The sequence below is a fragment of the Erinaceus europaeus genome, chromosome X (genome assembly GCF_950295315.1).
Source record: "Erinaceus europaeus chromosome X, mEriEur2.1, whole genome shotgun sequence".
Taxonomy (NCBI): Eukaryota; Metazoa; Chordata; class Mammalia; order Eulipotyphla; family Erinaceidae; genus Erinaceus; species Erinaceus europaeus.
This window is the reverse complement of record NC_080185.1, coordinates 84546951-84571476: the sequence shown is the minus strand read 5'-3', so window position 1 is coordinate 84571476 and position 24526 is coordinate 84546951. Positions and strand designations below refer to the sequence as shown.

At 42.3% G+C, this 24526-nt stretch overlaps 1 protein-coding gene across 7 annotated transcripts in view; it reads left to right on the top strand.

Moving 5' to 3' along the window:
* Positions 1-5878: 5878 nt before the first annotated feature.
* Positions 5879-24526, top strand: part of GNL3L (G protein nucleolar 3 like) — a 71848-nt gene continuing 53200 nt past the window's right edge. For 3 of the 7 annotated variants that reach the window (XM_060183384.1, XM_060183382.1, XM_060183381.1), the window contains exons 1-2: positions 5879-6031; positions 8984-9043. In XM_060183384.1, the coding sequence (XP_060039367.1) occupies positions 9031-9043 (13 nt within the window). In that variant the 5' untranslated portion in view covers positions 5879-6031; positions 8984-9030. Of the gene's footprint in view, positions 6136-8983; positions 9044-24526 lie in introns of all 7 variants that reach the window. The other 4 variants (XM_060183383.1, XM_016194888.2, XM_060183385.1 and 1 more) reach the window with 3 other exon arrangements.

Sequence of the window (24526 nt, the reverse complement as noted above, 5' to 3'; positions counted from 1 at the left end):
TTATTGGATAGAGACAGAGAAATTGAGACGGGGTAGATAGAGAGGGAGAGAGAGTGGACTGGGAAGTGGCACAGTAGATAAAGCACTGGACTCTCAAGCACGAAGTCTTTTTTTTTTAAGATTTTATTTATTGATTCATGAGAAATGACAGGAAAGAGAGAGAAAGAACCAGACATCACTCTGGTACATGTGCTGCCGGGGACTGAACTTAGGACCTCATGCTTGAGAGTCCAATGCCTTATCTACTGTGCCACCTTCTAGACCACAAGCACAAAGTCTTGAGTTCAGTCCCCAGCAGCACAAGTACCAGAGAGATGTCTGGTTCTTTCTCTCTCCTATATTTCCCATCAATCAATAAATAAAATCTTAAAAAATATTTAAAAAAAAAAGAGGGAAAAAGACAGATATACCTGAGTCCTACTCCACCACTCATGTAGCTGTTCCCCTGTAGGTTGGGAACAGGGGTTTGAACGTGCATCCTTGCACACTGTAATGAGTGTGTAACCATTTTATATATTATGTTATGAGTTCCCTTTATCAGTACTTTTCAAATTACTGATCACTATTGCCTGGATTGACTTATGTCTAAGTAAGTTAACTAAAGGGTTCACAGTGGTGGAAGTTAACAGTTGTTTCAATCTCTGAGTTGGAGCTCAGTGATTTAAAAGCCTCTTTTTTTCTTCCCTGTAGACTATGGGAGCCTGAGGGCTTTTAAACTATCAATAGGCTTCTTAGCTTAATCACTGACTCCTGATCAAGAGATAAAGCAGGGTGTGGCAGAGATAATGCAATGGTTATGCAAAGAGACTTTCACAGTCCCTCAGCTATGCCACCGAGGTATAGGTCTTCTCCTGAGTTTGCTGGTTAGATCTCTGTCCCCTGGTGTCCTTCCCTGTCACTGCTCCAGATTCTGAGGGTAGTAGCAATGGAGACTCAGAGTTGCACTTGGTGAGTCTCTGGGGAGTCCTCTCCTCCCTTAAGTTGTCCCCTTGTTGGTGGAGCAGACTGGAGTTGGTGTCTCAACTGCTGAACTGTTAACTGCTGAACTGTTAGCAGTCACTTAATCTGTCCTTAGGCTCCTCTCTCCTCTCTGTCACCAGTCACATGTGTTTGTACTCACGGGTGATTTACTGGGTTTCTGTGGTCATTCTAGTCCTGTCTTGTTTCAGTCCCAGGTGGTCTCCTTTGGTATTCCTCGTTGATCTGGGAGAGGAGAGGAGAGGAGAGAAAGTGATCTGCTGCTCGTAGCTCCTCCTCCGGAAGTCGAATCCCCCTTTCATTTTTTATTTTTATTTTTTAAAGTATTTATTTATTCCCTTTTGTTGCCCTTGTTATTTTTATTGTTGTAGCTACTGATGTCGTCGTTGTTGGATAAGACAGAGAGAAATGAAAAGAGGAGGGGAAGACAGAGAAGGAGAGAGAAATATAGACACCTGCAGACCCGCTTCACTGCCTGTGAAGCGCCTCAGCTCTCCCACAGGTGGGGAGCCGGGAGCTATAACCGGGATTCTTGTTCTTTGTGCCACATGTGCTTAACTTGCTGCGCTACCGCCCAGCTCCCTCATTTTTTATTTATTTTTTTAAAATGATCTTTATTTATTGAATAGGGACAGAGAAATTGAGAAGGTAGGGGAAGACAGAGAAAGAGACGCACACATGAAGCGCTCTGTTAAAAAAAATATATTGTAATAAAGACAGAGAAATTCAGAGAGACACCTTCACTGCAACTTTACTCATGAAGCTTTTGTCCTAAAGGTGGAAGCTAGGGGCTTGAATCTGGATCCTGAACATGTTATCTAGTGTACTTTACCCATTCCACCACTGCCCAGCCCTTTTTTTTTTAATGTCTTTAATTTTTTTTTTTTTTTTTTGCCTCCAGGGTTATTGCTGGGGCTCGATGCCTGCATTATGAATTCACTGCTCCTGGAGGTTATTTTTAAACTTTTGTTGCCCTTGATGTTTATTGTTCCTGTTATTGTTATTATTATTGTTGTTTTTGCTATTGCTGTCGTTGTTGGATTGGACAGAGAAAAATCGAGAAAGGAGGGGAAGACAGAGAGAAGGAGAGAAAGATAAAGACCTGCAGACCCGCTTCACCTCTTGTGAAGCTCGAATTGGGATCCTTACACTAGTCCTATGCACTTCCCGCCTTGTGCAACTTTATTCTGGACTCAAGAGATAGCTCATCTATCAGAGCATATGCTTTATCCTCGATAAAAACCTGGCAGACATTAAAAAAAGTAAAACAGGGGGAGGCAGGGTTAGACAGCATAATGGTTATGCAAAGAGACTTTCATGCCTGAGGCTCCAAAGTCCCAGGTTTAATCCCCTGCACCACCATAAGCCAGAGCTGAGCAGTGCTCTGGTAAAAAATAAATAAAAATAAAATAAAATAATAAAACAGGGGCTCTGACCTAGGGCATCAATGTCTTTTTTTTTTTTTTTGCATAACCATTATTCTGCACCTCTGGTCCCCTATATTGGCTTTAAAATGATTAATCTATTCACCAGTGAGAGGAGGGGAGAGAGAACACCAAGCAACACAGTAAAACATATGGTGCTTGTATTGGAAGTCGGGAGCTCATGCTTTATAGTCCAACACCTTATGTACTGTGCACCATCTCTGAGACCTGCAGCTATGTATTTATTTGCTAGAGACTGGAATAAAAATGGAGATAGATAGAGACAACCACAGCAAGGCTTCACCACTGGTAAAGCTTCTCCCCTGTAGTAGGTGGGAGCTGGGGGCTTGAACTCTAGTCCTGGTATATTATAAAATGTGTATTCAACCCTAAGGGCCACCGCTAGGCCCCTGGATATTGAGGATTTAAAAATGTATTTATTTATTTATTTACTTATTCCCTTTTGTTGCCCTTGTTGTTTTATCATTGTTGTGGTTATTATTATTGTTGTTGTTGTCATTGGATAGGACAGAGAGAAATGGAGAGAGGAGGGGAAGACACAGAGGGGGAGAGAAAGATAGACACCTGCAGACCTGCTTCACCACCTATGAAGCAACTCCCCCTGCAGGTGGGTAGCTGGGGGCTAGACCCGAGATCCTTATGCTGGTGCTTGCGCTTTGCACCATGTATGCTTAACCTGCTTGGCCACCACCCTATTCCCAGGATTTTAAATTTTTTTAAATTATCTTTGTTTACTTGATAGAGACAACCAGATATGGAGAGGGATGGGGTATATAGAGAGGAAGAGAGACAGAGGACACCTGCAGCCCTGCTTCACCACTCTAAAGCTTTCCCCTTGCAGGTGGAGACTGGGGGTTTGAACCTGGGTCCTTGAGCATTCTAACAGGTGTCCTCAACCAGGTGTGCCACTACCCAGCCCCAAGTCTTTATTATTTATTTATTTAAATTTTAAACTTTTAAAGATGCTTATTTTTTTTCTTTTTTATTTATTGGATAGAGACAGTCAGAAATAGAGAGGAAAGGGGGATATAGAGAGGAAGAGAGACAAAGAGACACCTGAAGCCCTGCTTCACCACTCTGAGGCTTTTCCCCTGCAGGTGGGGACTGAGGGCTTGAACCCGGGTCCTTGCACACTGTGACAGGTGTGCTCAACCAGGTACACCACCACCCAGCCCCAGAGTCTTTATTATTATTATTATTTACCAGAGCACTGACCAGCTCTGGCTTATGGTGGTGTGGGAGATTGATCCTGGGACTTCAGAGCTTCAGGCATGAGAGTCTGTTTGCATAACCATTATGCTATCTACTCCACCCTTATTTATTTATTTTATTTTTAGACTTTATTTTACTTGATACAACAGAGAGAAATTGAGGAGGCAAGATAGGGAGACAGAGACAAACCTGTAGTACTGCTTCACCACTACCCCTGCAGGTGGGGACTGAGGGCTTGAACCCAGGTCCTTAAGTATGGTAACATTTGCACTTAAGCAAGTGTGTCACCACTGCCCCCCACCCCCCCGTTTTTTCAGGTGGTGTAGGGCATTGAACCTGGGATTTTAGAGCCATTAGCACGAAAGTTTTTGTGCAACCATTATGCTTTTCCCCATCCAGTATACTGTTGTTGTTATTATTTTATTTAATTTTTCTTTTTTTCTTTTTTTTAACTATGTTTTGGTATACAGTGGTGTTGGTTTGGAGGCTCAGGAATGAGTCTTTTCAATATAACCATTATGCAATATTCTCAGCCCATATAGAGTTTTTTTTTTTAAGATTTAAAATATCTTATTTATTTACTTTAATAGAGAAAAAGATATCAGAACACTGCTCAGCTCTGGCTTATGGTGGTGCTGAGCTTTGAACCTGGGACCTCAGAGTCTGAGGAATTAGTCTTCTTTTTCTTTTTTTTTATTTTTTATTTTTTCCTCCTCCAGGGTTATTGCTGGGCTCAGTGCCTGCACCATGAATCCACCGCTCCTGGACGCCATTTTTTCCCCCCTTTTGTTGCCCTTGTTGTAGCTTCATTGTGGTTATTATTATTGCCCTTGTTGACGCAATTCGTTGTTGGATAGGACAGAGAGAAATGGAGAGAGGAGGGGAAGACAGAGAAGGGGAGAGAAAGACAGACACCTGCAGACCTGCTTCACCGCCTGTGAAGCGACTCCCCTGCAGGTGGGGAGCCGGGGGCTCGAACCGGGATCCTTACCCCGGTCCCTGCGCTTTGCGCCACATGCGCTTAACCCACTGCGCCACCGCCCGACCCCCTTCTTTTTCTTTTTTATTGGGGAATTAATGTTTTACATTTAACAGTAAGTACAATAGTTTGTACATGCATAACATTCCCCAGTTTCCCATATAACAATACAAGCCCCACTAGGTCCTCTGAATCCTTTTTGGACCTGTATTCTCCCCACACACCCACCCCAGAGTCTTTTACTTTGGTGCGATATGCCAAGAATTAGTCTTCTGCAGAACCATTTTTCTATTATTTATTTTCCCTTTTGTTGCCCTTGTTTTTTATTGTTCTTGTAGGTATTGTTGTTGTTATTGATGTCATCATTGTTGGATAGGACAGAGAGAAATGGAGAGAGGAGGGGAAGACAGAGAGAGGGAGAGAAACATAGACACGTGCAGACCGGCTTCACCGCCTGTGAAGCGACTCCCCTGCAGGTGGGGAGCCGGGGGCTCAAACCGGGATCCTTCCTCTGGTCTTTGTGCTTTGTGCCACGTGCGGTTAACCCACTGCGCTACCGCCCGACCCCTTCTGCAGAACCATTATGCTGTTTTCCCAGCTCTATAGTCTTGAAGAGGAAGGTTTTAGTCTCTAGCTAGGTGAGGCGCTCCTTGAGATACTTCTGGAAACAACCTTGATCGGTTCCCAGTACAGATAGAAAGACTCCACTCCCACAAAACCAACTACAAGGCTTTTGGCAAAGTAGAGAGGAAGGAGAGAAAGATGAAAAACCCGTGGGACAGGCTTTCAGAGTAAGAGAGCTCCTGTTGTTTCACTCCAGGGCCTGGCCTTGGATCTAAGCCTCAGCAGGTAAGTTGAGAGTGAGAACCCTCAGGGCTTGTCTTGGGGCCCTATATGCTGGGAAGGCTTTGGGAAGCTGTTAAATCACCGCAGGTAGGGCAGAGCAGGGAAAACACGTGACCCAGGCGCCATTTTCTTACAATGTGCTGTCGCCATCTTCCACGCAGAGAAAAGCTTCGGCCCTTCCCCCTCCATTCCTGCCTGCTGCTGTCGCTACGATTTCGTGCTCCCTCAGATTTGAGAACACGATATTTAGGCCCAGGCATACTTAGGCGTTCAGGCTATATCTTGGCTTACAAATAGGTTATGTCTACAGTATTTGACACCGCTCCCCGTGCCAGCTTTGCTAGTTCTTTCCCGTAACCGATAACCCGGAGGCAGGGTCAGTGTGGCTATTGGGCACAGACAGGCGAGCAGGCACAGCCAATCAGAGGCTCCGCCCCTCGGGACGCACCATGGGCGGGGCCGTGCTTTGGGTGGCTGGGATCCGGAAGTTGGAGCGCAGAGTGCTAAGGCAGAGCTTGGGCGGACTGTATCTTAATACTGCCTTCTTCTCAGATCCCCGCCGGAAGTGGAGGTAAGAGACGACTCTTGGCGATGAGCGTTTATAAGAGTGTGGGCTTTGAGATTAGGATTGTCTACTTGAAGTGAAGCCAAAGGCGCCCTCCATCCAGGAATAAGGTAAAGAGCTGGCTGCTTTCCTGACTAGGAGGGCCCAGATGAGGGGCAGGGATTCCTCCTCACGTGGAGACGCGCCCATCTGTGTTCTTGCTGTCCTTTCCCAGTTAGGCAGGTGCGTAGTTCCAAACAGATTCAATACAGAGTCATTGCAGTGAAACCCCATTCTACACTCCCCAGTGTAGACAGGCATCGTTCCGTGAATGTATGGTATTAAATATACCCCTGTAGATCCCTTCTCATGAGGCAGGCTAGTGCCAACCTCTGTGGGCGTTAAGGCGCACCGATCCACATCTGCTTAACTCTTCTCTTAGGAACGAGTCTTTGAATGCATTTTCTCTCTGCCTTTTGATCTCCCTCCTGCAAAGATGGTTTTATAAACGTTTAATACAGGGAGAGGTAACCCCCCTCCTTTTCATGTCAGAACCATGAGACCTCCCTGCCTCGCTCTCACCAATTGAAGCCCCACCTCCGCTCCTGCAGATACCCCTCCCTAAAGTGGTTGGAGGGTCAAACCTCAGCCCCCCAGAGCTACCTGGCAGATTTCCCTCTCAGGCTAGAATGAATTTCCATTGTGCAAAATCAGAGTCCCCATCCCCACTCCAATGTTCTGACTTACTGCTCCCCAGAATGCCCTTCCTGCAGCAAAGATAAGCAGACCTTAATCCCAAGAGACTGTACCTCCCTCCCCATCAGGACCCAGATTTGTTTTCCCTTTCTGTTTGGCACAGATCACTCCTCCACTCTCAAGTATTTAGTCTTTTGTGTTTTGTTATTATTTACTTATTTATTGATCGAGTCAGAAATTGAGAGGGGAGGGAGAGATAGTGAGATAGACACCTGCAGCACTGCTTCACTGCTTGTAGCTTCTTCCCTGCAGGTGGGTAATTGGGATTTGAACCTTAAGCACTGTAACATGTCCTCTCAACCAGGTGCACCACCGCCTGACCCCCTCTCCAATATCTAGAATCACTGAATGTGGCAAAAAGAGAGACCCTAGGGGCACCATGGAAGTTCCAGCTCTTCCTCTTTGTAGCTTCTTTGTAGTCTTGAGAGCCTGTGATTAATCACCCTAAATTACTGGTGTATAGGTTTATCTAAGGTAGAGGATGTCAGCTTTTTGTTTTTAATTTATGTATTTTTACAAGATTTCTTTTTGATTTTTGTTTTACTTGCTAGGACAGAAGAACTTGATAGAGTAGAGGGAGAGAGGAAGAGAGTGGCTTGGAGACACTTACAAAGTTTCCACCCCACTCTTGTCAGATCGTGCTCAAACCTGGGTGGTACCTATGGCAGAGAAAGGGCACTATGCAAGTTGAGTTACTGGCCCTCAACTCATATTAAAGTAAACAAAAATTTCCCCATTCTACTTTCCATGGAAGGGTCTACATAGCCCACAGCAAGCTAGGTACAGACCTATGCAAAGAAACACAGTTGCTCCCTTAAAAAATAACTTTAGTTATTGGATAGAGACAGCCAAAACTCAAGCGGGAAGGGGAACATAGAGAGGGAGAAAGACAGATACCTGCAGCACTGCTTTACCACTTGTAAAAGCTTTTCCCCTGCAGGCAGGAACCCGGGGCTTGAACCCAGGTCCTTGCACATTGTAACATGTGTCCTCAACCAGGTGAGCCACCACTCTGCCACCCACATGGTTTCTGCCTTTATTAGTCTGCTATTAATGGTAACTTGTAGTGGAGACAGCTTTATCATTTCCACCCTGGTCCTCTTCAAGAGAAAGAAATCCACAACCACTGCACAACTTAAACATGAAGACCTGCATTTCTTTCCCATGCATCAAACATGAACACAGTTCATGTGCCAGGTTCCTTGGGTCCTCTGTACCCCAGAGTGCAGTGGCATAAACTTCTTGACTCCCACCCTCAATCACCGAGGAACAAACCTTAGTCATACCTGCAGGCACAGGTTGTTTCCCTCTCCCCCAAGATTTTGCTTAGGTCTCAGTTCATATAGATTTATAGATTTTAAAATTCTCTTTTTACGTCCCTTTTCCCCAGGTACATTTGTAGGATCTGTCTCCTCTGCCTCTTTCAATATAGATAAAATATAGACTCTTTACTTGGGACTAGAGATATTGTTAACACTGTATAAAAAAGTTCATGCATGCCCTCCTCTACTCAATTCCCAACATGGAGGTCTTCAATGTTAATTGCCTACTTGATGCATTGAAGTACAGTGACTCCCTAGGAACAGCTATTTAGAGCTAGCCTTCCTTTTTGGAAATGTGACACTAACCTTCCCTAGATAGTCTTATGCCAGGCTGAGTTACAGTAGAGCCCCTTCATCCAAACCTTATAATTGTTATAACTTCCTCATCATGTTCCTTGTCAATTTGCCTTTAGAGGACACATGTAGTTGTGACTCCCCTATCTTAAATGCTTTTTTTTTTCCATAGCACTCAACTCTCAACTCTAGTTTATGGTGGTGTTGGGGATTGAATCTAGGACCTCTGGTGCCTCAGGCATGAACTTTTTTTTAAGCTTCTAAAAAATATTTATTTTCCCTTTTGTTGTCCTTGTTGTTATTCACTGTTATAGTTATTGTTGTTATTGATATCATCATTGTTACATAGGACAGAGAGAAATAAAAGGAGGAGGGGAAGACAGAGAGAGAAAGAGAGAGAGAGAGAGAGAGAGAGAGAGAGAAGTGTGAAGCAACTCCCCTGCAGGTGGGGAGCCGGTCCTTACGCTGGTCCTTGTGCTTTGTGCCACGTGCGCTTAACCAGCTGCTCTACCGCCTGACTTCCGGCATGAAAATCTTTTGCACTTTTGATGGTGATATCAGCCTGTCCCCAACTCTCTTTAAATTGATTCTTTTCCCATTCTAACAGGAAGAAAGCCTGCATAGGTAAACCCGTCTCTACTGAAGCTAGACATCATGATGAAACACAGTGAGTTTGCTTTACTATCTTTGCTCATCCCAAAGCTTTTTTTTTTTTTTTTTTTTTTTATAAAAAATTACTCATTTTATTGGACACAGGCAGAAACCAAGATGGAAGGAGATAAAGACAGCTGCAGCATTACTTTAACATTCATGAAGCTTCCACCCTGAAGGTGAGGGCCAGGGCTTTGAACTAGGGCCCTTATGCATGATCACATGTGAGGAGCAGCTGAGTGTGCCACCACCCAACCCCAGCCTGACTCTTTGATTGGACTTCTGCTCCTCAGTTGCTCTGCCTACACTGGTGGATGAAAACAACACCTTGGCACTTTTACATGTTTTAATGTTCATGCAGCTGTTAGTCCAGAGCTTATCTCATTCTAATGTTTTCTCTTAAGTGATGGCAGTCTGCCTTAATTCAGCTGTTTGTTACATCACTGCTGGCTGTGCCATTCTTCAGGCTTGTGACCCTTCTCTCACCTAGAATGGAGTTCCTGGAACTATACTTTTTGTTGTCGTTGTTGGATAGGACAGAGAGAAATGGAGAGAGGAGGGGAAGACAGAGAGGAGGAGAGAAAGATAGACACCTGCAGACCTGCTTCACCGCCTGTGAAGCGACTCCCCTGCAGGTGGCATCCCAAAGCTTTAATGAATGTCCATAGTATTTCTTTTTTATTTTTTTAAATTTCTTTATTGGGGAATTAATGTTTTACATTCAACAATGTCCATAGTATTTCATGGACACTTATAAATTGTACTTTTAGGTTGGGAAGATAATACAGCATTGGTACACCAAAGTTGCATGCATGAGGTCCAAGAAGTCTCAGGCTCAGTTCCTGGCACATGATATATACCAGTGCTCTGTGTGTTTCTATTTCAAAAAAATAAGAAAAAAAACCCCAACAAATTATATATATATATGTATATGTATATGTATGTATATGTGTGTGTGTGTATATATGTGTATATATATATAAAGTTAATATTTGAAGAAAACAGTTGTTCCTTTAAGTTGGTACCCTGAGTTGTACCAGAAGCTAAGGTCATGGATTCTGAGACCAGACTGGTTTGAATTTCATCTCTTTCACATACTATGTGACCTGAACAGGTTGGTTAATTTTAGAATTGTATACAAAATAGGAATAATAACACTATCTTTCTATTAGTGCTGTTATGGAAGTTTTTTTTTTTTTTTGTCATTGTTGGGGCTTCACTGGTTTGGGAAGACTTTGAGATAGAGTGAAAGGGAAAGATACCATAGTGATAAGTGTTCTTCCACTTTGTATGAGGCTGGCTTGAACTTGGGCCATTATTATGATTTAGTGGGTTAAAATAAGTGGAGCACTTAGAACAGTGCCTAGCACATAGTGAGCATTCTATAAGTATTGGCTTAAAAGTGTCAGCCTCATTTCTCTTTGGAATATAGTCCCATACTATCCTGTTTCCAAATTATTTATTGTCTGACTTCTCTTGAGCTTTGAATTTTTTTAAAGATTTTATTTATCTATGAGAAAGATAGGAGAGAGGAAGAACCAGACATCACTCTGGCACATGTGCTGCCAGGGATTGAATTTGGGACCTCATGCTTGAGAGTTCAATGCTTTATCCTCTGCTCCACCTCCCAGACCAACCCATCTCATCTTTCAGATAGGTAACTTGCTTGTCTTTTTTTTTTTTTTTTTTTTCCCCAGATCTCTGCTTGTACTTCACCTCCCCTGGGAATCCCTCTCTGTTAACCTTCTTAATTTCCACTCATCTAGTACCACCCACAGGAATTGGGGTTATTGACTGTATGAAAGGAAGTGTCTCCTTTACTACACTGTTTACTTTACTACTTCTCAGTCACATCGGATTCCGTGTGTGTGTGTGTGTGTGTGTGTGTGTGTGTGTGTGTGTGTGCATGTGCTGCTAAGGGCTTGCAAATGTGTGATACTAGTGTTTCTGGGTCAACTTATTCATTATTTATTTCAGAGAGGGAGAGACACCATTGGTACTGCTCAGTCAATCACTGGCACTTATACTGGTGTCATGGTTTTCCCTGGTGTTCTGGGTGGGGCTCGAAGCCAGGACCTTGGGCATGGTAAGGCAAGTACTTCACTGAGTGAGCTATCTCCCAACCCTGGTTCATCTTTGTGTCCCAAATACACTATAGCACTGAAGATTCTTCCATTTTGGCAGTGGATAAACTCAAACCTGTGTCACATTTATGACAAAGTAGATATACTATCAAGATGATCTATTTTGCCATCCCATTATTGCATGTTTTTAATGGCTGAGTAGTTATTTGGTATTTACTGTGTGCCAGATACTAGATTATTTCTATGTATATTACTCAGTCTCCTCACTTCCTACCATGATGCTTACAGCTTAGAAGGAGAAAAGACAAATAGGATACATGTATTCCCCCTTATAAAGGGAAAGTAGTTTCCTTAGGGCTAGTTCAATTCTGGGCTTCTCTGTATTTATCCTACTGTATTCCACATAAAATGATAAAAGTTCACACACTGGATATAACAGATGAGAATTATGCAAGCTGGTGGCCTCATATCCTGTGTGAATGGTGCCTTGGAAAAAAATCAATATGTTTAACATTATATAATAATAATAATCAGTAATTGAACTTTATGTTAATATCAAAGAAAATTATATACACATATATATTTATTATACACATATATTTATTTATTATACACACATATATACTTATTTGTTTTTTAATTTAATTTAATTTAATTTTTACCAGAGCACTGCTCAGCTCTGGCTTCTGGTGGTATGGGGGACTGAAGCCAGGACATTGGCACCTCAGATATGAGAGTCTCTTTGTATAACCATTATACTATCCTCCTCTATCTACAAACTGTATTATCTCAACACAAGACAAGTTAATAAAATACAGTCTATTTAAGAGCATCAGCTATCAGTGATGATAAAAGTATTGATAGTGATGAAAAGATAGTGATTAACTTGTTAAATAGAGCATACATACAACAGAGTCCTGGCAGATTGTAAAGATGAGGAAGTATTGGGGCCGGGTGGTGGTGCATCTGGTTGAGCGCACATGTTACGATGCACAAGGACCCAGGTTCGAGCCCCTGGTCCCCACCTGTAGGGGGAAAGCTTTGCGAGTGGTGAAGCAGTGCTGTAGGTGTCTCTCTGTTTCTCTCCCTCTATATCTCCCCCCTCAATTTCTGACTGTTTCTATTCAACAAATAAATAAAGAATTAAAAAAAAAGATGAGGAAGTATTATAAATAAAGACTGTTGAATGTAAAATTATTAGGTGGAAATATCTCCAGAGTTCATTCTTCCTCCCCCCTCTTCCTTTAACTTATTTTTATATAACAATAGTAGTAATAATAATAATGATGATGATGATGATTATTTTGCTTCTAGGGTTATTGCAGAGGCTTGGTGCCTGCACTACAAATCCACAGCTCCTGCAGGCCATTTTATCTTTTTTTTTTATTGGGTAAGACAGAGAAAAATTGAGAAAGGAAAGTAATATAGACAGACACCTATAGACCTGCCTCACCACTTGTGAAGCTACCCCACAGGTGGGGAGCCATGGGCTCAAACCCAGATCCTTGCACTTCGTACTATGTGTGCTAAATCTGGTGCGCTACCACCCCCTCTTCCTTTCTTTCTAGAGTGCTCTTCAGCTCTAGCATACAGTGGTGCTGGGCATTGAACCTGGGACCTTTGATACCTCAGGCACAAAACCCTTTTTGCCATAGTCATTATGCTATCTCCTTAGCACTCTTATTTCCTACATGAAATAAGACAAGTTGCTGAGGTCAGGGAGGTAGCCAGGTGGTTAGGTACAGCACCTGTCCTGTACCCCATGACAGTAGTAAAGACAAAATGAGAATAATTCCATGGGTTGTGGAATTATTGTGCTTTATTTTCTCTCCTTGTTTATGTGTGTGTTTGTGTATGTGCATATGTCTGTGTGTATCTTATTCACTCTCTTACTTAGAAAAATCATTGAAAATTGGATCCAGGAGATGGTTCTGTGGTAGACTACCCATATGTGACACCCTCAGTTCCATCTTCAGCAGCACATTAAAATAAGCAAGTTGCTGACAGGAGTCAAGTGTGTTTGTTTTGATATAAAAATGGATATTACATGATAAGGTAATACAATGGTTTCTTTCTTTTTTTAAAAAAATTATTTCTTTATTGGGGAATTAATGTTTTACATTCTACAATGGTTTCTTGATGCAAATAGAGAAAAGGGGCAAGTGTTCAATTGCACCTCTTTTATTTTGGAAATGTATAACTATATTACTTTTTTAAAAAAATAATATTTATTTTCTCTTTTGTTGCTCTTGTTTTTCATTGTTGTTATAGTTATTATTGTTGTTGTTATTGACTTTCTTGGGGGTAGATAGCATAATGGATATGCAAACAGACTCTCATGCCTGAGTCTCCAAAATCCTAGGTTTAGTCACGTGCACCACTATAAGCCAGAGCTGAGCAGTGCTCTGGTAAAAAAATAAAACTTAATTTTTTTTGTTTAATTATTTTTGTTTCTCTTCTTTTATTGTTGTAATTATTGATGTTGTCATTGTTTGATAGGACAGAGAGAAATGGAGAGAGGAGGGGAAGACAGAGAAGGAGAGAGAAAGACACCTGCAGACCTGCTTCACCTCTTGTGAAGAGACCCCCCTGCAGGTGGGGAGCCTGGGGCTTGAACCAGGATCTTTACACTGGTCCTTGCACTTTGCGCCATGTACACTTAACCTGCTGTGCTACCACCTGACTCCCAAAAACTTAATTTTTAAAATGATTATTTTTATTTATTTATTGGATAGAGACAACTAGAAACTGATATGAGGGGGAGATAGAGAGGGAGAGAGACAGAGAGACACCCGAGTCCTACTCCACCACTCCTGAAGCTGTTCCTTCTGCAAGCTGGATTGAATCAGGATCATTGTGCATTGTAACATGTGCACTCAACCAGTTGAGTCACCACCCAGCCTTAACTATATTACTTTAAAAAATATTTATTTTCTTTTTTGTTGCCCTTGTTTTTATCGTTGTTGTGGTTATTATTATTGTTATTAATGTTGTTATTGCCAGATAGGACAGAGAGAAATGGAGAGAGGAGGGGAAGACAGGGGGAGAGAAAGAAAGACACCTGCAGACCTGCTTCACCGCTTGCGAAACGACTCCCCTGCAGGTGGGACTGTATTACTTTATTTATTTATTGTTGTTGTAATTATTGTTGTTGAATAGGACAGAGAGAAATGGAGAGAGGAGGGGAAGACAAGGGGAGAGTGGTCTGGGAGGTGGCGCAGTGGACAAGAGGGGGAGAGAAATACACCTGCAGACCTGCTTCACTGCTTGTGAAGTGACTCCTCTGCAGGTGGGGGCTTGAACCAGAATACTTACGCCGGTCCTTGTGTTTCGTGCCACTTGAGCTTAACCAGGTTTGCTACTGCTTGTAAATATTTGTTTATTCACTAGAGAGAGTGAACCAGAGCATGACTCTGGTGCATGGGACACCAAAGATCAAACTGGGACCTCAATGCTTTAAAGTCCGTCACTTTTTCCACTGCACTACCTCCTGGGCCTGATTATATTCTGTATTAAAGAAAGTCATATATTAGTGGGGAAAATGGTGAACATTGAATAGAAAAATCTGTGTCTGGGGAGTCGGTTGGTAGCGCAGAGGGTTAAGCACACGTGGTGCAAAGCGCAAGGACCGGCATAAGGATCCCGGTTCGAGCCCCCAGCTCCCCACCTGCAGGGGAGTCACTTCACAAGCAGTAAAGCAGGTCTGCAGGTGTCTGTCTTTCTCTCCTCCTCTCTCCATTTCTCTCCTATCCAACAACATCAATAACAATAATAATAATAATAACAACAACAACAATAAAAACAACAAGGGCAACAAAAGGGAAATATATATATATCTATTTGTATCCCCAGTGGGGGAGAGAGCATAATGATTGTGCAAAAAGACTCATACCTGAGGCTATGAAGTCCCAGGTTCAATCCCCTACACCACTGTAAATCAGAGCTCAGTAATGCCTCTTTAAAGGGCTGTGTATTTTTTGTCCTTTTTTTTTTTAAAGAATTTATCTGTTTATTCATGAGAAAGATAGGGAGAGAGAGAGAGAGAGAGAGAGAGAGAAACCAGACATCATTCTGGTAGATATGCTGCCAGGGATTGAACTCAAGACCTCATGGTTGAGAATCCAGTGCTTTATCCACTGCGACACCTCCTGGACCACTTTTTTTTTTTTTTAATTTGAGAACGGGTTCTTTTTTTTTTTTTTTCCTTTTTTCTTTTCCCTTTTTGTTGCCCTTGTTATTTATTGTTGTTATTATTGCTGTCGTCGTTGTTGGATAGGACAAAGAGAAATCGAGAGAGGGAGGGAAGACAGAGAGGAAGAAAGATAGACTTCTGCAGACCTGCTTTACCACCTGTGAAGCAAACCCCCTGCAGGTGGGGAGCCAGGGGCTTGAACCGGGATCCTTCATTGGGTCTTTACGCTTTGCACCATGTGCGCTTAGCCCACTGCGCCACCGCCTGGCTCCCTTTCTTTCTTCCTTTCTTTCTTTCTTCCTTCCTTCCTTCCTTCCTTCCTTCCTTCCTTCCTCCCTCCCTCCCTCCCTCTCTCTCTCTCTCTTTCTTTCTTTCTTTCAACAAGAGCACTGATCAGCTCTGGTTTATGGTGGTGCGGGGGATTGAACCTGGGACTTTGGAGCCTCAGGCATGAGAGTTTCTTTGCATAACCATTATGCTATCTACCCCCCTCATTAAAATAAATCAACTAAAATACATTTTAAAACCTTGTGGCCAGGGAGGTGGTCCAGTGGATAAGACATTGGTATTCACATTTGAGGTCCTGAGTTCCGTCTGTGGCATCACATATTACCAGAGTGATACTTTAATTCACTCTCTGATTCTTTCTCCCCATTCTTCATAAATATATTTTCAAAAAGAAAAAAGAAGCAAAGAAACACTTTACATGTACACACAAAACAAGCACTTTCACTAATAAACTGCAACTTCAGTGAGACTAACTGGGGTGATGACAGTGGAATAAAATGATAAAGGTAAAGCTTATTATATACTGAATATATACAGTGCCCAGTGGAAGTTTTTTATTCTTTATCCCTCTCTATAAGTATGGACCAAAATTCTTTATGGGATGCAGATGATGGAAGGTCTGGCTTCTGTAATTGCTTCTCTACTGGACATGGATGTTGACGGGTCGATTCATACCCCCAAATCCAGTCTGTTTCTCTAGTGGGGTAGGGCTCTGGAGAGGTGAGGTTCTGGGACACATTTGTGAGTTTGTCTGCCCATGGAGTTCAGGATGGTGTCATAGTATTGTCTGCAACTCGGTGACTGAAAGACAGTAAGATATAAAGCAAATTGTTCAATAGACAAAAACCCAAAGATACAAATAGAGCAAATGAAACTAGGGGTCTTCATGTAGGAAGAAGCTAGGAAGTCTATTTTAGGAATGTTCCATGAGACCATGACTTTAGTAATTCTTGCCTGAGCAACATCTCTAATTTTTAAAATATTTTTATTTATTTACTACTGGATAGAAACAGAAAATGAGAGGGAAAGGGGAGATAGAGAGGGAGAGAGACAAACATTTGCAGCCCTGCTCCACCACTGCTTTTCCTCTGCAGTTGGGGATCAGAGGCTTGAACCAGGGTCCTTGCATATTTATAATGTGAGCGCTGAACCAGGTGCGCCTTCACCTGGCCCCTCTCCAAATCTTTATAGCTAGAGAAAGCTAATTGTCATCTGAGCTTCCATTGAGTTGTAATATTTTTGCTGGTGGAGAGTCTTTTCATTGTTAAAGACTGATCAGAGTGGTGATTGATCAAAGTTGTGTTTACTGGAGAAATTTCTTTTTTTTAATATTTACTTATTCCCTTTTGTTGCCCTTGTTGTTTTATTGTTGTAGTTATTATTGTTGTTATTGATGTTGTCGTTGCTGGATAGGACAGAGAGAAATGGAGAGAGGAGGGAAGATAGAAAGGGGGAGAGAAAGATAGACACCTGCAAACCTGCTTTACCGCCTATGAAGTGACTCTCCTGCAGGTGGGGAGCTGAGGGCTCGAACATGGATCCTTAAGAACACGGATCCTTAAGCTGGTCCTTTAGTTTTGTGCCACCTGCGCTTAACTCACTGCGCCACTGCCTGACTCCTGAGAAATTTCTTTTTTTTAATTTCATTTAAATAAGTAATTTATTTATTTAAGAAAGGAGACATTAACAAAACCATAGGATATGAGGGGTACAGTTCCACACAATTCCCACTACCTGATCTCCATATCCCATCCCCTCCCCTGATAGCTTTCCCATTCTCTATCCCTCTGGGAGTATGGACCCAGGGTAGTTGTGGGTTGCAGAAGGTGGAAGGTCTGGCTTCTGTAATTGCTTCCCCGCTGAACATGGGCGTTGACTGGTCGATCCATACTCCCAGTCTGCCTCTCTCTTTCCCTAGTAGGGTGGGTCTCTGGGGAAGTTGAACTCCAGGACACATTAGTGGGGTAGTTTGTCCAGGGAAGTCTGGTCGGCATCGTGCTGGCATTTGGAACCTGGTGGCTGAAAAGAGAGTTAACATACAAAGCCAAACAAATTGTTGAACAACCATGGACCTAAAGACTGGAATAATGTAGATGAAGTGTTGGGGCGTATTCCCTGCATGCTCTTGTGTACTTCTGCTTTCAGGTATATATTTTTCCCTAGTTTATGGACACGTGTGAACATATACTCTATCTCAGGGGACCTGGACTATATCTAGGTTTGGGGACTTTATTGGGGAGTGGAACACCTAGAATGGAATTAGAGGATACTATGAAAGGAAAGGTCTCACCCGAGTGATGAAGCTGAAGGGTTGTCATTCCACACCTGAAGTCTCTGGACACAGTCTGAAGTGAAGCATGCTGGGGTGGCACTCGTTGTGTTGATTGGGTTGTGATCCGTGGATGCAATATTATTTGATTTGAATTGAGAGCAGCATGCAGGAAAGTGGGCCCCACCCTAAGGTTCCAGGACTGGGGAGAATATAGGCTCTATAGTGGAAATGTGAGGTTCCTGCTGTCTTAGGGTTCAAGAAGACAATGGATAGTTATTGTTATCATCACATTATTTGGTAATTGGGTTAACTTTGAAAAGTCCCTTTGTTAGGGTTTGGGGTATAATACCCAGCATCTTTTATATAGCTGTGCTACTGGTTGCTTCTGTTTTTCCTGGTCTAGGCTTTTGAGAGATTCAACATATCAAAGACAGCCTATGTATTAAAAAGACTCAGTCTGTGTTTTAAGAAGTTCTAGACATATGATCAATTTTTCCCCTCTCATATTGATTAAATAGTGGTTTATATGTCTACACTTTAATAGGAGTGTACATAAATACTATTCCCACCACCAAAAGACTGTGTCCCATCCCAACAACCCCCCCCCCCCCGCCATGCCGGGAAGCCCAGTGGCCACCCTCCCCTTCACCACAGGGTTTTTACTTTGGTGCCCTGCTCCCTGAGAAATTTCTTAAAGGAATACTGAAGTTTGCATTATATATTGACTCTTCTGTTATGAAAGATGTTTCTGTAGCATGAAATGCTGATTAATAACATTTTTTCCACAATAGAACTTTTAAGTTTTGACAGAAACAATTTGAGAAGGAAGAGGGAAATAGAGAGGGAGAGAGGTGATAGAGACACCTTCAGCAGTGTTTCACTACTCGCGAAACTTTCTCTCTGCAGGTGAGGACTGGGGGCTTAAACCTGAGGCCTTGCACACTGTAATATGTGTGCTCAACCAGGTATACCACACCCCACTTCCACAACAGAACTTCTTACAAAACTGGAGTCAGTTCTTTCAACCCCTGCCATTGCTTTATCAGTTAAGTTTATGCAGTTTTTAAAATATGTATTGTCATTTGAAAAATATCCACAGCATCCTTACTAGATATACATTACTTCTCAAGAAACTATTTTCTTTGCTCAATTAAAAGAAGCCACTCCTTAGCCATTCAAGCCAAGATGCCTGCCTCCATGGGTGGCCAACACTATATCGTTTCTTCTCCAAAACAAGATTCCGGGTGCATCTGGGTGACAAGTCTAGCAGATGGAGACTTGTCTCAAGTGGCCTCCCCCAGGGCTCTGTTCTTGCTCCTACGCTATTTAATATTTACATCAATGACCTCCCAGAAACTTCTTCAAGGAAGTTCATCTACGCCGATGACATCTGCTGTGCAACTCAGGCATCCAAGTTCGACATCCTCGAGGAAAAACTCATGAAAGACATGTCTCTGATATCTGATTACTGTAAAAAATGGCGACTAATCCCTAGCACTGCAAAAACGGTATCATCTGTTTTCCATCTACACCATGCCTCGGCCTCGCGTGAGCTTAATGTGCAGCTTGGCGGTACGAGAATCCAGCATGAAGCCCAGCCAGTCTATCTTGGAGTTACTCTCGATCGCACTCTGTCATTTCACGAACATCTCATAAAAACTGCAGCAAAGGTGGGCGCGAGGAATAACATCATTGCAAGACTGGCCAGCTCCTCATGGGGCGCGAGCGCTTCCACACTACGATCATCATCTCTGGCATTATGCTATTCCACTGCAGAATACTGTGCCCCAGTATGGTTCCATAGCCCCCATGTCCACTTGGTCGATTCCAAATTATATTCCTCCATGAGGATAATTTCTGGAACCATCCATTCCACCTCGGTCCCATGGCTGCCAGTTCTTAGCAACATCGCCCCGCCAGATATTCGTCGGGATGCGGCATCATCTAAGTTCATTTCCCATGTCTACGCTCGACCGGACCTGCCAATATACGCGGATATCTTTGCCCACCCTGTCCAACGCTTGACGTCTCATCACCCAGTCTGGTCTCCTACACCTACACTGAACTTCTCTGTTCCAGACTCTTGGAAACAGAGTTGGCAGTCAGCTGAGGTAAAGAACAAACACCTCATCACAGACCCCTGCAAGCGTCAACCTGGCTTTGACCTAGCACGTTATGATTGGGCCCTCCTCAATCGCTATCGAACAGGCCATGGCCGGTGCGCCGCTATGTTCCATCGCTGGGGAGCCAGAGACGACCCGAACTGCCCCTGCGGCTACAGACAGACTATGACCCACATAGTCAACGACTGCCACCTCTCCAGATTCAAAGGAGGTCTCGAAACTTTACATCAGGCTCAACCTGATGCTGTCGACTGGCTACGGAAGAAGGGCAAACGCTAGAAGAAGAAGAAGGGCCTTGAACCTGGGTCCTTGTGCACTGTAATGTGAGCACTTAACCAGGTGCGCCACTGCCTGGCCCCTGTAATTTAAATTTTTATTGAGGAAATGTACAAGACTATTGTTTCAGGTGCAGTTTCATTCTTTTTTATTATATTTATTTATTTATTAGAGACAGCCAGAAATTGAGAGGAATGGGGAGATAGAGAGGGAGAGATACCTATAGCCCTGCATCACCACTCATAAAGCTTTCCCCCTGCAGATGAGGACCAGGGGCTTGAACCCAGGTCCTTGTGTATTGTAACATGTGTGCTCAACCATGTATGCCACCACCCGGCCTTCAGGTGTGATTTCACATCTCCCCAGAAAAGTGTCTTCTACTGCAGGTTATTGGACCCTCAACCCCATTTTAATCTTCTTTTCAGCCTTTAGTATCCTCAGATCTGTTGAAACAGACCATGTATTTACTGCTGTTTCACCCTGCCTTTTCCCTTGCTTTGTGTTTTAAATTCCACATATGGTTCCTTCCTCCCTCCCTCCCTTCCTTCCTTCCTTCCTTCCTTCCTTCCTTCCTTCCTTTTATATTTATTTATTTATTTTTCCATTTTGTTGCCCTTGTTTTATTGTTGTTGTAGTTATTGTTGTTATTGATGTCGTTGTTAGATAGTACAGAGAGAAATAGAGGAGGAGAGAAAGATAGACACACCTACAGACCTGCTTCACCACCTGTGAAGTGACTCCCCTGCAGGTAGGGAGCCGGGGGCTTGAACTGGGATCCTTATGCCGGTCCTTGCACTTTGCACCACGTGCGCTTAACCCGCTGTCCTTCCTTCCTTCCTTCCTTCCTTCCTTCCTTCCTTCCTTCCTTTCTTTCAAGTTTTATTTATTAATTAATGCAAAAGATAGGAGGAGATAGAAAGAACCAGACGTCACTCTGGTACGTGTGCTGCCAGGGATTGAATTTGGCACCTCATTCTTGAGAATTCGATGCTTTATCCATTGCTCCACCTCCCAGACCCCGGTATTTTTTTTAATGTTTTATTTATTAATGAGGGATAGGAGGAGGGAAAAAAACAGACATCACTCTGGCATATGTGCTGCTGGGGATTGAATTCAGGACCTCGAGCTTGATTTTCCAACACTTTATCCACTGCACCACCTCCTGGACCATGGTATTTTTCTTTCTCTAATGTTATTTTACTTGGCATGATTCCTCACCAGATCCATCCATGTCATAGCAAAAGTCAATATCTATTTTTTTTCTGACAGAGTAGTATTCCATTATGTGCATATATCTTTGTATATTTTGTTTGCTTTCAAATCTCAGTTATTGTATCACTACAACAGAAAAGATGTGTGAAAATCTCTTTGAATAAGTGTTCTTTGGATAAATACCAAGGAGGGGAATTGCCAGATCTCTTTTTTTTTTTTTTTTTTTTAACATTTTGAGCAATCTCTATTGTCAGACTGTCTTTTGGAGCTTTGAATCCAGGTGTTGACTTTTTTCCTCATTATTAAAAGTCCTAAATGTCAACTTTTTTTTAGCTTTGTTGAGCTTTTATTTATATAATATAGTGACCTTTATCAATTTTCTTAACTAGATCTTTATTTTTATTTATTTATTTTTACTTTCCCTTTTGTTGCCCTTGTTTTTTATTGTTTTTGTAGTTATTATTGTTGTTATTGATGTCGTCATTGTTAGATAGGAAATAGAGAAATGGAGAGAGGAGGGTAAGACAGAGGGGGAGAGAAAGATAGATACCTGCAGACCTGTTTCACCACATGTGAAGCGACTCCCGGGGGCTTGAACAGGGATCCTTAGGCTGGTCCTTGTGCTTCGCACCACGTGCGCTTAACCTGTGCTACCACCTACATCTTTATTTTTTATTTTTTAAAAGATTTTATTTATTTATTAATGAGAAAGATAGGAGGAAAGAGAAAAAGAACCAGACATCACTCTGGTACATGTGCTGCCGGGGATTGAACTCAGGATCTCATGTTTGAGAGTCTATTTCCTTAGCCATGGTGCCACCTCCAGTACCACTACATCTTTATTTTTAAAAATTTTCTTAGTGTGGTCCGGGAGGTGGTGCAGTAGCTAAGGCACTAGACTGTCAAGCATGAGGTCCTGAGTTCAATCTCCAGCAGCACATGTACCAGAATGATATCTGGTTCTTTCTCTCTCTCTTCTATCTTTCTCATAAATAAATATTGGCTTTTGAGAGACATTCTTCACTAAGCTTAATCATTTCTAAATTTTTTATTTTAATATGAGAGATGTGTAGGTCTTCCTTTCACTTACAGGCCATTGTAGGGCTACTAATTGGCTTAATTTCCATATAGTATCTCAGGGAATTTGGAGACCTTTAAAGAAACGGAGCTGGGAGGATGGATGGCAGACAGCAATAAGAAAACATACTACATTTATTTGTTTATTTTAATTTATCAGAGAACTGATCTACTCTGGCTTATGGTGGTGTGGGGGATTGAACCTGGAACTTCTGAGCCTCAGGCATCAGAGTCTCTTTGCATAACCATTATGCTATCTACTCCCGCCTCATACATTTATTAACTTCTCTGTTTCACATCGACATGGTCTTTGCTGACCTAAAAACAATTGCAGTAGTAACATCAAAGATCACTATAAATGATAGAATAATGAAGTGTTATTACATGGCATATTGTGAGAATTACCAAAATGTGGGATAGAAACACAAAATGAACACATACTGTTGGGACAGTGGTGCTGATAGACTTACCTTATGTATGGTTGCAGTTACAAACCAGCAAGTCCTTGTATAAGTATTATGCAACATCATTTTGTTATTACAGTGATGACAGAAAACAGTATCCCCTCACAGTGAGTTACTCAAGAAACTGCATTTATTTCTCAATTGTTTCAATTAAAAAAAAACCTCTCAATTTTTTTTATTTTATCATCTTTATTTATTTATTGGAAAGAGATAGCCAGTAATCGAGAGGGAAGGAGGAGGTAGACAGGGAGGGACAGAGAGACACCTGCAGCACTGCTTCACCACTCTCAAAGCCTTCCCCCTGTAGTGGGGACCAGAGTCTCAAACCCGGGTCTTGCACATTGTAACATGTGTACTCAACCAGGTGCACCACCCTCTACCCCCCTTTTTTAATATACCAAGGCACTGGTGGTGGTGGGGATTGAACCTGTGAACTTCTGAGCCTCGGGCATGAGAGTCTGTTTGCATAACCATTATGCTATCTATTCCCACCCCCCATGGTTCTTATTTATTTATTTATTTATTTATTTATTTATTTATTCCCTTCTGTTGCCCTTGTTGTTTTATTGTTGTAGTTATTATTGCTGTCATTGTTGGATAGGACAGAGAGAAATGTAGAGAGGAGGGGAAGACAGAGAGGAGGAGAGAAAGATAGACACCTGCAGACCTGCTTCACCACCTGTGAAGCGACTCACCTGCAGGTAGGGAGCCGGGGACTTGAACCGGGATCCTTACTCTGGTCCTTGCGCTTTGCGCCACCTGCGCTCAATCCGCTGCGCAACCGCCTGACTCCCCCCCAATGTTTCTTAACAATTACCTGTATCTGTGAAGTTAAATAAAATGAGGTATGCTTTTATTATGATTTAATTCTATTTTTTAAGTGGTATCACCAGATAGTGAACGCAGATAGAAATCTCTTTGTACATATGAAAATATCTATCTTACTTTCATGTAAGAGTAATCTGTTGCTCAGGCATAGGAATTTAGACTGGAATGCAATCCTGTGTCTTCGAACTTTCTTTAAAGAAATTATTTATTTACTCATGAGAAAGATAGGAGATTTAGACAGAACCAGACATCACTCTGAAACATGTGCTGCCAGGGATTGAACTTGGGACCTCGTGGTTGAGATTCCAATGCTTTATCCAGTGTACCACTTCCCAGACCACTGTCTTGGAACTTTGTGATGGTATTTCTTCTGTTTTAAGTGTCCCAAGTTACAGATTTGAGAAGGCTCTTTTGTTCTTTAATCTTTGTTGGAAACTCTTACCATTGGGAAGCTTATATAAGATTTTCACTTTACCCTCAGAGATCAGAAATTTCAAGAACATATGCCTTTTATATTATTTATTTATTTAAAAAATATATTTATTAATGAGAAAAATGGGAGAGAAAGAAAGAACTAGACTCTGGTACATGTGCTGCTGGGGATTGAACTTGGGAATCTCTTGTTTGAGAGTCCAATGCTTTATTCACTGTGCCATCTCCTGGACCACCCTATTGTATTATTC